This window comes from Rhinoderma darwinii, chromosome 2, assembly GCF_050947455.1.
Source record: "Rhinoderma darwinii isolate aRhiDar2 chromosome 2, aRhiDar2.hap1, whole genome shotgun sequence".
Lineage (NCBI taxonomy): Eukaryota > Metazoa > Chordata > Amphibia > Anura > Rhinodermatidae > Rhinoderma > Rhinoderma darwinii.
In genome coordinates this window covers 74,591,094-74,605,369 of record NC_134688.1, presented here as the reverse complement: position 1 = coordinate 74,605,369, position 14,276 = coordinate 74,591,094, and the positions used below count along the sequence as shown (strand labels likewise).

The following is a 14,276-nucleotide window of genomic DNA, read 5'->3' as shown; positions in this document are numbered from 1 at the left end:
ATATATTGTGTCATCCCTTATTGCCCTCTTATAGCAGACTTTGCACCTCTTTTGACTTTTTCCCTTCTTGCCAGTTTGGGGAACTTCTCCTGGAAAGTGTTGCCGCCCTGGTAAGATGTGTGTGGCCCCGCTTCCAGAAGTACTGGATGCTTCTTGGTCTCTAAAGATTAGGTTCTTGATAATCACCTCTTGAAATTCCAGGAAAGTTCCCGTCTGGACTGCACATCGACGTAGCACGTACGCATTGTACAATGCCATCTGTATGATGTGCACTGCCAGCTTCTTATACCACACCGCATGGCGCTGTAGGGCTTCAGGATTTGATCTGACAAGTCCATCCCTCCCATGTACCTATTGTAGTCCAGGATGCAGTCTGGTTTGGGGGTGGCCTTTCCTTCATATATCCTAAACCTGTAGGTATACCCTGATGCACTCTCACAGCTTATACATCTTCACGCCATACCTTGCCATCTTACCCGGCAGGTACTCGCGGAATTGAACCCTCCCTTTAAAATGTACCAGGGACTCATCAATAGAAATACACTTACTGGGGGTGTATGCTGGGGAAAACCGGGCACTGAAACGGTCTAATAGGGGTCTCCGTTTATACAAACGGTCAAAACTGGGGTGATCTCGGGGTGGGCACGGCTCATTATCAGTATAATGTAAGAAGCGAAGTATTGCCTCATTTATTTATTTTTTTAGGTTACAGTTCAGTTCTGAAGTTGCTTTGAGGGGCCCATATATTAGAAACCCCTATCAAATACCCCATTTTAGAAACTAGACCCCTCAAAGTATTCACAACAGCATTTAGAAAGTTTATGAACCCTTTATGTGTTTCACAGAAATTTAGAGCAAAGTAGAGGTGAAATTTACATATTTTTTTTGTCAGAAAATCCTCTTTATACCATTTTTTTTATAACACAAAAGGATTTATCAGAGAAACGCAACTCAATATTTATTGCCCAGATTCTGCAGTTTTGAGAAATATCCCACATGTGGCCCTAGTGCGGTAATGGACTGAAGCACCGGCCTCCGAAGCAAAGGAGCACCTAGTGGATTTTGAGGCCTCTTTTTTATTAGGCACCATGTCCGGTTTGAAGAGGTCTTGTGGTGCCAAAACTTTGGAAACCCTCCAAAAGTGACCCCAATTTGGAAACTAGACCCCTTGAGGAATCCATTGTAGTTTTCTTGGGGTGCATGCGGTTTTTGATCAGTTTTTATTCTTTTTTTAGGTGGCGTGGTGACTAAAAAACAGCAATTCTACTATTGTTTTTTTATTCTATTTTTTTTACAGCGTCCACCGTGCGCTATAAATGACATATTCACTTTATTCTGCGGGGCGATACGATTACGGCGATACCAGATGTTTATATTTTTTTTATGTCTTATGGCGTTTGCACAATAAAATAAGTTTTGTAAACAATCATTCACTTTTTGTGTTGCCTTATTCTAAGAGCCAGAACGTTTTTATATTTCAATCAATAAAGCCGTGCGAGGACTTATTTTTTGGGTAACGAACTGTAGTTTCGATCAGGACCATTTTTCGGTACATGCGACTTTTTAATCTCTTTTTATTCCATTTTTTGGGAGGTGAAGTGACCAAAGAATTGTGACTCTGGTTCGGTTTATTATTATTTTCTTTTACGGCGTTCACCGTGCGGGATAAATAATGAAATAATTTTGTAGTTCAGGCCGTTACGGACGCGGCCATACCAATTATGTATAGTTTATTTGTTTGTTTATATATTTTTATTAATAATAAATGACTGATAAGGGAAAAGGGGGGATTTTTACTTTTAATACTTTTAAAACTTTTATTTTCTTATTTTGACACATCTTTCTTTAACTTTTTTTTTACTTTATTACTTTGTCCCACTAGGGGACTTGAGGGCAGGAGGCCCTGATCGCTATTCTAATACACTGCACTACATGCGTAGTGCAGTGTATTAGAACTGTCAGCTACTCACTGACAGCAAGCATAGTGGGGCCTGACTTTGTCAGGACCCACTAGGCTTCCGTCGATGGCATAACCGGACGCCATTGTTTGGTGTCCGGTTGCCATAGTCACCATCGCTGGCCGCTATCGTGTAGCAGGCCGGCGATGGCAGCTTAACCCCTAAAAAGCCGCGATCTCTATAGAACGCGGCTTTTAAGGGGTTAATCAGCGGGGACACAGCGATCGGTCCCCGCTGTAGGAGCTGTGACAGCTGCTGTACGAGACAGCAGCTGTCACATCTCCTGTATGTGTCGGGAGGACGGCCGAAACGGCCGTTACTCCCGAGACGTACTATTAGGTCATGGAGCGCGAACGATACAGCTACCATAACTTAATAGTACGTCCAGGAGCGGGAAGGGGTTAATGACACTATTTTGAGGTACATATAAGCAGGGGTGGACATAGACCTCAGAAGAACAGTATGCGGGCACCTTACGTTCCAATAGCTGATCAAAGAATACCCTGCTGTTATGTCTCCCGAACAATTCAGCAATAATTGTGAGCCGTTGTCATTAGCTCAGTTGCACCAATGGTATGTCTGCCCCTGCATATAATATATTAATTTCAATGGTGACGGATCCGGTGCCAATGGTTTCAGTTCGTCTTCATTGTGCAAGGGTTCCGTCGTTTGGACGGGATGAATATGGTGATGGAAACGGAAACCTATGGTTTCAGTTTGTGTCAGTCAGGGCTCCGTTCCGACAGAAAGCTCCAAAGGAAGGTCGGAACGGGGCCCTGACACATATGTTAACAGCCTTAGATGCAGTGGCCGCTATTGACCATGGCATCTAAGGTGTATAACAGCCAGGATCAGAGCTGGCTTTGAACCTGGCTGCTGCAGTAGGGTGTCATATATTGGACTGGAAGGAATTAATAAAGCAGATATATTTTCACCTGTTAGTAATAAAAAAAAATAATGCAGTAAATATGATGGTCCCTTTACATGATGCAATAACACTCAAAGATGTGGAAGAAAAATAATTAGACATTGTAGGTTTTCGGTCAGTTATTCAGCTACCTTTAGGCCTCTTATGCCTCATGCACATGGCCGTATTATAGCTCCATATAAGTTCTGTGTTGTACGGAGCTCTAAAACGGCACTCACAGAACTATATACCTTGCCTTTGATTTCATGCAGAGGTTTTTTTTCTCTCAGATCCATACGGAATCCAAGAGGAAAAGAAATCTGGTTTTATTGATACTATATTACAGAGCATTGCTTGTAGGGGAGAATACCAATGTAATATGGTGGCATCTCTCTTACCTGGCTTGTATAATGGTGAGATATACTGGGTTTCTTTATGTATTCTTCATCTGTAGTATTAAGTAACCGTACTTCCTCCTCTTCCTCCTCCTCCTCTTCTTTCAGAAATGTCCTTCTAGACTTCATCTTTACTGAAAAGCAAGAGACGAGAATATAATTATCTCCGATGAGTAGGATGTTTATATAAATTGTGTGTGGTTTTGTTTTATTAATATTTCTATTATGGGCGCTGTCCCCTTTTTGGTAGGCTGGGCTCTCAGGTTGTGGTCAAAATGCGTTTTTTTGCCACGATTCGCATAAAATGCATTTGGACCGTGACGTGTGAACCCAGCCGTAAAAGCGGTGTGAGCGCTTGTTTTTTGCGACACGAGCTGTCGTTTTTATTGTGGTACATGCGACTCTTTGATCACTTTTTATTCCATTTTTTTGGGGAGCTAAGGGGACCAAAAAACATCACTTGCGGCTTTTTCTTTTACAGTGTGTTCACCGTGGGGGGTTAAATAACATTAAATTAGAATAGTTTGGAGTTTTACGGATGCGGCGATACTAATTATGTTAAAAAAACTTTTACTTTAGGAGAAAAATGGGAAAAAGGGTTTCTTGTTAAAACTTTTTATTTTTTTCTTCTTTTGTACATTAAAGAGGCTCTGTCACCACATTATAAGTGCCCTGTCTCCTACATAAGGAGATCGGCGCTGTAATGTAGGTGACAGTAATGCTTTTTATTTAAAAAAACGATCTTTTTTCACAACGTTAGGAGCGATTTTGGTTTATGCTAATGAGCTTTCTTAATGCCCAAGTGGGCGTACTTTTACTTTCGACCAAGTGGGCGTTGTACAGAGGAGTGCATGACGCTGACCAATCAGCATCATGCACTCCTCTCCATTCATTTACACTGCACTAGCGATATAGATATATCGCTATGTGCAGCCTCATACACAAGCCCTAACATTACTACAGTGTCCTGATAATGAATACACATGAAATCCAGCCTGGACGTCATGTGTACTCAGAATCCTGACACTTCTGACTCTTTTTTTGTGAGATTCCGGCAAGTGAAACCAAATCTCGTTTAGCTCCGTGATCTCGCAAGATTTGGTTTCACTTGCCGGAATCTCACAAAAAAAGATTCAGAAGTGTCAGGATTCTGAGTACACATGACGTCCAGGCTGGATTTCATGTGTATTCATTATCCGGACACTGTAGTAATGTTAGGGCTTCTGTATGAGGCTGCACATAGCGATATATCTATATCGCTAGTGCAGTGTAAATGAATGGAGAGGAGTGCATGATGCCGATTGGTCAGCATCATACACTCCTCTGTACAACGCCCACTTGGTCGAAAGTAAAAGTACGCCCACTTGGGCATTAAGAAAGCTCATTAGCATAAACCAAAATCGCTCCTAACGTTGTGAAAAAATATAGTTTTTTTAAATAAAAAGCATTACTGTCACCTACATTACAGCGCCGATCTTCTTATGTAGGAGACAGGGCACTTATAATGTGGTGACAGAGTCTCTTTAAAAAAAACTTTTGTTTATCTCTTTTTTACTTTGTTTTTTTTAGTTTCCCTAGGGCACTTAAACAAGCGTTCGTTCGATCACTGGTACTATACACTGCAATACTTATGTATTGCAGTGCATTATATTTTTAACCGGCTCCTGCATTGCATTGTTCCGCCTTGCTGGTCCCGCTGGTTCTCCAAGTTAAAGGCACCCCGGTCCTTTTAGTCAGTCATTCTTTCACACCTTGGATTTCCCCTGTACCTTTATCTTGGAGAGCTAGAGGGACCAACAAGGCGGAACAGTGCAGCATGGCGGTGTGAAAGAATAACGGATTACGTTTATCTTGTGGTGTGCACAGTGGAGTCCTTTGAAGAGGATATTGGATATTCTCATACATATATTGCTGATACGAGCTTCTTTATATTTCCACGTTGTACATTTTTGTATGCAATATTGTTCCGAATGTATGTTTGAGTATACTGTTTTTTCTATCATGCACATGATGAACAATAATTCTTGTTTGCTATAATGTATGATGTACAGTAGAATAACTACTGCTGTAGCAGCCATGGCGGCTGCTACGGAGCCCGCGAAGTAAGGCACAGCCATGCACGGTGGCGCCGCTAGCAACCGCAATGGCTGCTACAGCGGCAGCGACACAACATTCAATAGTATCTGCATCTTTAGGATGCAGATACTTTTGAACACTATGGCAGAGCAGGGAGGTATGGCGCTATCTACATGGGGGGCTGTATGGCACTATCTGCAAGGGGGCTGTATGGCTCTATCTACAGTGGGGTTGTATGGTGCCATCTACAAGGGGGAGATGGGGCACTATCTACAAGGGGACACATTGTGGCACTATCTACAAGGGGAAGGCTGTATGGCACTATCTGCAGGGGGGCTGTATGGCACTATCTACAAGGGCAAGGTGGGGGGAACTATCTACAGGAGGGGCTGTATGGTACTATATACAAGGGGGGCTGTATGGTATGGTCTACAAGGGGGGCACTATCTATAGGGGGTAGGGTGACACTATCTACAGGGGGCTGTGTAGCACTGTCTACAGGGGGGCTGTACGGCACAGTCTACAGGGGGGACTGTATGGCACAGTCTACAGGGGGGGCTGTATGGCACAATCTACAGGGGTGGCTGTATGGCACAATCTACAGGGGGGCTGTATGGCACAATCTACAGGGGTGGCTGTATGGCACAATCTACAGGGGGGGCTGTATGGCACAAATTACAGGGGGGCTGTATGGCTCAATTTACAAGGGGGCTGTATGGGAAGATCTACAAGGGGGACACTATCTGCAAGGGGGGCTGTGTGTAGCACCCAGGGGAGGTGGGGCCCAGTCAAAAGTTTGCTATGAGGCCCTGTCTTTCCTAGCTACGCGCCTGATGATTTGCACTGTCATTTTGTTGACATACCCTTCAATTAATAACTTTTGTAACTAAAGGGCAGTTTTACTTTAGATCTGTGTTCTTCACAAAATTTTAGAAAACTGCTATTTTTTCGTTTCCTAATATACTTGTATTATCTGTACTGAGCGAACAGCTGAAGGGTTTCACAATTCACTTTCTTACAGAATTCTCCAGGACTCTGAAATCTTGCAGCTGACTGCTTTGAGCAGATCTATAGCTCCGTTTCTGATATGGAGTATATGAATACGTTTATTTATACTAGGAAGTTACTAGAAAATAAATAGTTCGATTTTAATAACTGAAAATATATTGAAATTATTTTAACCCCTGCTACCATAGCCATTTTCTATTTTTCGATTCCAAGATTCATCATTTTTTTAATTTTTCCATTGACATAGACATGTAAGCTTTTTTTGCAGGACGAGTTGTAGTTTTCAATGGCACCATTTAACGTACCAAATAATGTACTGAGAAACTTTTAGAAACTAAATTATTTTGTGGAGTGTGATGTAAAAAAAACCTGGAATTTCCTCCATGTTTTTTTTAGTTTAGTTTATACGGCGCTGCCCTGCGGTATAAATGTCATGTTAACTTTATTCTGCGGGTCAATACGAATACGGCGATCCAAATTGGTATAGTATTTCTTCAGTTATACTACTTTTACAAAATAAAAAAAAACGTTAACAAATTTCGTTTTCTTGCCACATTTTGAGAGCCATAACTTTTTATTTTTCCACGATTGAGCTGTTTTTTTTTGTTTTTTTTGCTGGGCACATGAAACTTTTTGATCACTTTTTATTACAGTTTCTTTTGAGAGTCAAGTTAACCAATGTGACCAGCTGTATTGTTTTTTTTTCAACGGCATTTACTCACCGTGTTGGACAAATAACTTTATTTATTTAATACCTTTCCGAACGCGGCCATACCAATTATGTTTATTTTTGTTCATATTTGGTATACATTTAGGGGGAAAATGTTTTTTTTTTGTAAAAATTGTATTTAATTTGTAAACATTTTTTTTTAGTCTTACTAGAGGACTTCAACAAGTAATTCTTACATTTCTAGTACAATACACAGCAATACTTATTGGGGGGTCCAATAGGATGTCGCAGCCGGTATACAAGAGGTGCGGGCACAGATTTTAATGAACAGATCAATGCCTACAACGATATAGTGCAGGTGCAGCACAATTTGACCAGGTGAGCAATGCTGTTGTCTTTTCACTGATACTTCTTTATATACAGATTATACTATGTAGCGCCGTGTTATTTTGTCTACAGCATTGCATTGTACATTTACTTCGGGCTGTACTGGACCCTAGCCCGCACTCTGTGCATATGTGCTCTATTGGATTTGATTTTTATATCCTATGCATAGTAAAAAATAGTGATAATATCCCTGAATATGACCGGATATAAATATTATTATCATTCATTGTTCATTAGAAAAAGATGTATAGCTTAGGCTCTGTTCACACCCGGTGGGGTGTTCATCCGGTCTATATGCTAGGACTATCTCTCAATGTATATGCTGAACATATAGCCTTTACGTGTAAAACTATAAGCCATAGAGTTGCATATGTCGCCCATGTATATAAGAAGCTCCGTTACATTTATATTTCCATCATAAAATCCATTGACCTCGTGTACAAGTCCTTACAGCGCTCCAGTTAATTTATTAACTTACACTACTTGTTTCTATCAAACAATCTATGAACTTTGTATGGGATTTAGCAACTGGGGGCAATGCACTAAATAGAGTAAACAGCAGAATGAAGAAATAATCTCCAAGTCTACACATTCTGCCCAAACCGAGATCCTGTTCCTCTACCGTGACCAGAGAGAACTACAAAGGAGCATGCAGCACACGCATGGACGTGCCAGGCACTAGGACATGACGCTGTGAATTACAGAGGGCCTCAAAGTATAGATTAGTGGGATCTACCCGGCAGAATGGTGGTTTATAACCCTGTACTCTATGGATTCTATATATGATAAAAAACATGTATGACCAGAGCGGTCACATCATGTAGAGAATGGGAACGGATTCATTGCAGTCCATCTACTTCAACATAGCAGGTGGAGTAGAAGTCTCAAACTTCTGATGAGTAGGAGTGGTGTGAGAAAGCATATGGAAGCTGTAGGGACACTGTGTGCCACAGTATGATGCTGCCAGGAGGCACTATATTCTGCCCGAGAAGCCAGTTTTTCTTCTCATGCGGATTCCATATGAATCCATGAAAAAATCCTGTCAGCATTCAGAGGTCTTAAAAAGCAGGGAATGGAAACAAAAACCTTGTTATAAAATTACAGAACATTTCATTACACAAGGATTCAATTTTATCTACATAAAAGTAGACAGCCCCATTAAAGAAAATATCCAGTCTGTAAAGGATTTGCCAGACACAGCTTCTGTGTCTACGCCCGTGGGCAATCAGTCTGCACCTGCTCCTATGTCTGTGAGACTGACTCCATCTTCCACCACTCAGGATGGCAGGCTTAGGAGTGGGAGAGCCTATCACAGCCTGGCCAGACGGAGCTAGCTCCCGCCCTCTGTCTATTTATACCTGCCTTTCCTGTTCCTCCTTTGCCTGTGATTCTTCTATGCTTGTTTCCTGGCTTGCTGCGGCTGCTTGTACTACTCATCCTCTGCTTGTTATTGACCTTGGCTTTCTGACCACTCTCCTGCTCAGCGTTTTTGTACCTCGTTCTCTTCCTGGTTTGACTCGGCTCGTTCACTACTCTTGTTGCTCACTGTGTCTCCGTGGGAAGCTGCCCCGTTTCCCTAGCTTCTGTGTACCCTTGTCTGTTTGTCTGTCTTGCACTTACTGAGCGTAGGGACCGTCGCCCAGATGTACCCCGTCGCTTAGGACGGGCCGTTGCAAGTAGGCAGGGACTGAGTGGCGGGTAGATTAGGTCTCACCTGTCTCCCTACCCTGTCATTACATAATCACAGGCCCATATACCTAGTCTACCCTGGTCCCTGACACATCTATGGACCCCCTTGAGACCCTGGCTCAGCAGATGCAGGGCCTCTCCCTACAGGTCCAGGCCCTGGCTCAGAGGGACAACCTGCGTGATGCTTCCCTGGTAGTGCCCCTCACCTCACCTCTTGAACCCCACCTCAAGTTGCCTGACCGGTTTTCAGGGGACCGGAAGACTTTATTCTCCTTTCGGGAGAGTTGTAGGCTCTATTTTCGCTTAAAGCCCCACTCCTCTGGTTCCGAGAGCCAGCGGGTGGGTATAATTATGTCCCGGCTCCAGGACGGGCCCCAAGAATGGGCCTTCTCCTTGGCTCCTGACGCCCCTGAACTTTCCTCCGTTGATCTTTTATTTTCCGCTCTCGGGCTCATTTATGACGAGACTGACAAGACTGCCTTTGCCGAGAGTCAGCTGGTGACCTTACGTCAGGGTAAGAGACCTGTAGAGGAGTATTGTTCTGACTTTAGGAAGTGGTGTGTAGCTTCTCGGTGGAATGACCCTGCCTTGAGGTGCCAGTTTAGATTGGGTCTGTCGAACGCCCTGAAAGACCTGCTAGTTAGCTATCCCTCTGCTGACTCCCTAGATCAGGTTATGACTTTAGCGGTACGATTTGACCGACGTCTTTGTGCCTTCTCCTCTGACTCCCCCATGATGCCTCCCGAGGTTCCGTTGCTTCGTTCTTCCACGGAAGACTCGGATGTACCTATGCAACTCGGGGCCTCCGTGTCCCTCCAACAACGTAGAGAGTTCCGTAAGAAGAACGGTCTCTGCTTCTACTGTGGGGATGACAAGCATCAAGTGAACAACTGTCCTAGGCGTAAGAATAAGCAGCCGGAAAACTTCCGCGCCTAAGTGATCATCGGGGAGGTCACTTGGGCGCACAGGTATTTCCCGTAAAGATGAAATCTAATAAAATCTTGCTTCCCTTTCAGGTCTCTTTTGGTGGTAGGTCTGCTACCGGCAGTGCCTTCGTGAATTCACGGTCTTCTGCTAATATTATGTCTGTGGAATTTGCTATGTCTCTAGCTATGCCATTGATTGATTTGCCTAAACCTGTCCCGGTAGTGGGTATCGACTCCACTCCTCTTGCTAATGGTTATTTTACACAGCATACCCCTGTTTTTGAACTCCTTGTTGGCTCCATGCATTTGGAGCAGTGCTCTGTACTGGTGATGCAGGGATTATCGTCCGATTTGGTTTTAGGCCTTCCCTAGTTGCAGTTGCATAATCCCACGTTTAACTGGAATACTGGGGATCTTACCAAATGGGGTAATGAATGCATGACGTCATGTTTTTCTGTTAATTCTATTTCTCTCACTGAGGAGGTGAACACTCTACCTGAGTTTGTTCAGGACTTTGCTGATGTTTTCTCTAAAGAGGCCTCCGAAGTGTTACCTCCTCATAGAGAATACGATTGCGCAATCGATTTGGTACCAGGAGCGAAGCTCCCTAAGGGTAGTGTACCTTGATAACATACTGGTGTATTCCAAGGACTAGTCCTCCCACATTGAGCATGTCAGGAAGGTGCTCCAGTTCCTTCGGGAAAACAAACTGTTTGCTGAGACCGAAAAATGTGTGTTTGGGGTGCAAGAGATACCATTTTTGGGTCAAATTCTCACTCCTCATGAATTCCGCATGGACCCCGCCAAGGTCCAGGCTGTGGCGGAATGGGTCCAACCTGCCTCCCTGAAGGTGTTACAGTGCTTCCTGGGATTCGCTAATTATTACAGGAGATTTATTGCTAACTTCTCGGTCATCGTTAAGCCTCTTACGGATCTCACTCGCAAAGGTGCTGATCTCCTCCACTGGCCTCCTGAGGCTGTCCAGGCTTTTGAGGTCCTTAAGAAGTGCTTTATCTCGGCCCCAGTGCTGGTTCAGCCCAACCAAATGGAGCCATTCATCGTGGAGGTTGACGCCTCCGAGGTGGGAGTGGGTGCTGTCTTGTCCCAGGGTACCAGGTCCCTCACCCATCTCCGTCCCTGTGCCTACTTCTCCAGGAAGTTTTCGCCCACTGAGAGCAACTATGATATTGGCAACCGCGAACTCTTAGCCATTAAATGGGCATTTGAAGAGTGGCGCCACTTCCTGGAGGGGGCTAGGCACCAGGTAACGGTCCTTATCGACCACAAGAATCTGGTTTTCTTAGAATCTGCCCGGAGGCTAAACCCGAGACAAGCTCGATGGGCGTTATTTTTTACCAGATTCAACTTTTTGGTCACTTATAGGGCTGGGTCTAAAAATATTAAGGCTAACGCACTGTCGCGTAGCTTCATGGCCAGCCCTCCTTCAGAGGAAGATCCTGCTTGTATTTTGCCTCCAGGTATAATCATTTCCTCTATTGATTCTGATTTAGTCTCCGAAATTGCGGCTGATCAAGGTTCAGCTCCTGGGAACCTTCATGAGAACAAGCTGTTTGTTCCCCTGCAACTCCGGCTAAGGGTACTTCGGGAAAATCATGACTTTGCACTATCTGGCCATCCAGGCATCCTGGGTACCAGGCACCTCATTGCCAGAAACTACTGGTGGCCTGGGTTGCTTAAAGACGTTAAGGCCTACGTCGCCGCTTATGAGGTTTGTGCTAGGTCCAAGACACCCAGGTCCCGACCAGCGGGCTTACTATGTTCTTTGCCCATTCCCCAGAGACCTTGGACCCATATCTCCATGGATTTTATCACCGATTTGCCTCCATCTCAAGGCAAGTCGGTGGTGTGGGTGGTAGTAGACCGCTTCAGTAAGATGTGCCACTTTGTGCCCCTCAAGAAACTACCCAATGCTAAGACGTTAGCTACCTTGTTTGTCAAACACATCCTGCGTCTCCATGGGGTTCCCGTCAATATTGTTTCTGACAGAGGGGTACAATTTGTTTAATTGTTTTAGAGAGCCTTCTGTAAAAAGTTGGAGATTGATCTGTCCTTCTCCTCGGCTTTCCATCCTGAAACTAATGGCCAAACGGAGAGGACTAATCAGTCTCTAGAACAATATTTAAGGTGTTTTATCTCGGACTGTCAACATGATTGGGTCTCATTCATTCCCCTCGCCGAATTTTCCCTTAATAACCGGGTCAGTAACTCGTCAGGGGTCTCCCCCTTTTTCTGTAATTTTGGGTTTAATCCACGGTTCTCCTCCGTTTCACCTGGTAGTTCCAACAATCCCAAGGTAGATGTCGTTAATCAGGAACTGTGCACAGTCTGGGCCCAGGTTCAGAAGAACCTAGAGGCATCCCAGAGCATACAAAAGACTCAGGCAGATAGAAGACGTTCTGCTAACCCCTTGTTTGTGGTCGGGGATCTGGTGTGGCTATCTTCTAAAAATTTGCACCTTAAAGTTTGCTCCCCGGTTTATAGGGCCGTACAAGGTCATTGAAGTCCTTAACCCTGTCTCCTTCCGACTGGAGTTGCCCCCGTCTTTTCGAGTGCACAACGTCTTTCATGCCTCCCTCCTTAAACGTTGCTCCCCGTCCTTGGCTCCCTCGAGGAAACCTCCGGTCCCTGTTCTCACCCCTGAGGGGGTAGAATTCGAGGTGGCCAAGATTGTGGACAGCAGGATGGTCCAAGGCTCCCTCCAGTACCTGGTCCTTGAAGAGGATACGGTCCTGAGGAGAGGACTTGGGTAACCGCTCGGGATGTTCACACTGGGGTATTGCTTAGGAGGTTCCACCTTCGTTTCCCCAATAAACCAGGTCCACCTAGAAAGGGTCCGGTGGCCCCTCATAAAAGGGGGGGTACTGTAAAGGATTTGCCACACACAGCTTCTGTGTCTACGCCCGTGGGCAATCAGTCTGCGCCTGCTCCTATGTCTGTGAGACTGACTCCATCTTCCACCACTCAGGATGGCAGGCTTAGGAGTGGGAGAGCCTATCACAGCCTGGCCAGACGGAGCTAGCTCCCGCCCTCTGTCTATTTATACCTGCCTTTCCTGTTCCTCCTTTGCCTGTGATTCTTCTATGCTTGTTTCCTGGCTTGCTGCTGCTGCTTGTACTACTCATCCTCTGCTTGTTATTGACCTTGGCTTTCTGACCACTCTCCTGCTCAGCGTTTTTGTACCTCGTTCTCTTCCTGTTTTGACTCGGCTCGTTCACTACTCTTGTTGCTCACGGTGTCTCCGTGGGCAGCTGCCCCGTTTCCCTAGCTTCTGTGTACCCTTGTCTGTTTGTCTGTCTTGCACTTACTGAGCATAGGGACCATCGCCCAGTTGTACCCCGTCGATTAGGACGGGTCGTTGCAAGTAGGCAGGGACTGAGTGGCGGGTAGATTAGGGCTCACCTGTGTGTCTCCCTACCCTGTCATTACACAGTCAGTACATACATCGATGGCACCAGTGATGAGGGTTCTTAATAATAGCAGAATGAAAACATTGCAATCCCTTACCTTGCATTTTGTTAGGTCACATGACGCAGCTGCCATTTTTTTTTTACCCTGGACAGAACATAAAGGTTGTTATCATATGACGGACACATTTCCTGATGTGGGAGAAATATGTGAGGGAGATAGCAACACGAACAAACAGCAGCGGATGTCCCATTTTTCTCTGTCACTGTTGAAGGAATATTCCCAACTGAAACATTTATGGCAAATTCCCGGTAGCTGGGACCCTAATCTATCAGACATTTATGGAATATCCTGTGAATATGCCACAAATGTTTCAGTCTGGAATAACCCTTTAATGATAGAATACAGAGGATTTTGTACATTTGGCAGCTGACTGCGAGTATATAAAAATAAGTTTCTAAAATTTGGCATATATATTGAAAACGAGTCGGCGTTGGTGGAAAATAATGGTTAAATTGGCAGAAAGCGCTAAACTAAAGTGTCATTTATCTTGAAACCAACATAGACCTTGCATTCCTAAAGGGCTAAAGTCAATCATATGATCACGCTCTACATACAGATCTGCCTGGCACTGCAGCACACAGGCTGGGAATGCAACCGCATATATAAAGCCTGAGAAACACCATGAACACTGTACATGCCCTGCTAAAACAACAATCCCTCATTGTCTCTGACCACCTAGTGGTTGTAGGTGACACTTCGCTTTTCTAGGTCAGACATGATGGGGCTCACACATCAATATTGTCGATTGTTCAAAACGTCACATTGTTAAAC

The 14,276-nt window shown here is 44.5% G+C and overlaps 1 protein-coding gene across 4 annotated transcripts in view; it reads right to left on the bottom strand.

Moving 5' to 3' along the window:
• ATP7B (ATPase copper transporting beta) overlaps positions 1-14,276 on the bottom strand; it is a 127,516-nt gene that overhangs the window by 91,566 nt on the left and 21,674 nt on the right. For 2 of the 4 annotated variants that reach the window (XM_075851769.1, XM_075851768.1), the window contains exon 2: positions 3,264-3,394. In XM_075851769.1, coding sequence (XP_075707884.1) covers positions 3,264-3,389 — 126 coding nt within the window. In that variant the 5' untranslated portion in view covers positions 3,390-3,394. Of the gene's footprint in view, positions 1-3,235; positions 3,395-13,541; positions 13,592-14,276 lie in introns of those variants that run through there. The other 2 variants (XM_075851770.1, XM_075851766.1) reach the window with 2 other exon arrangements.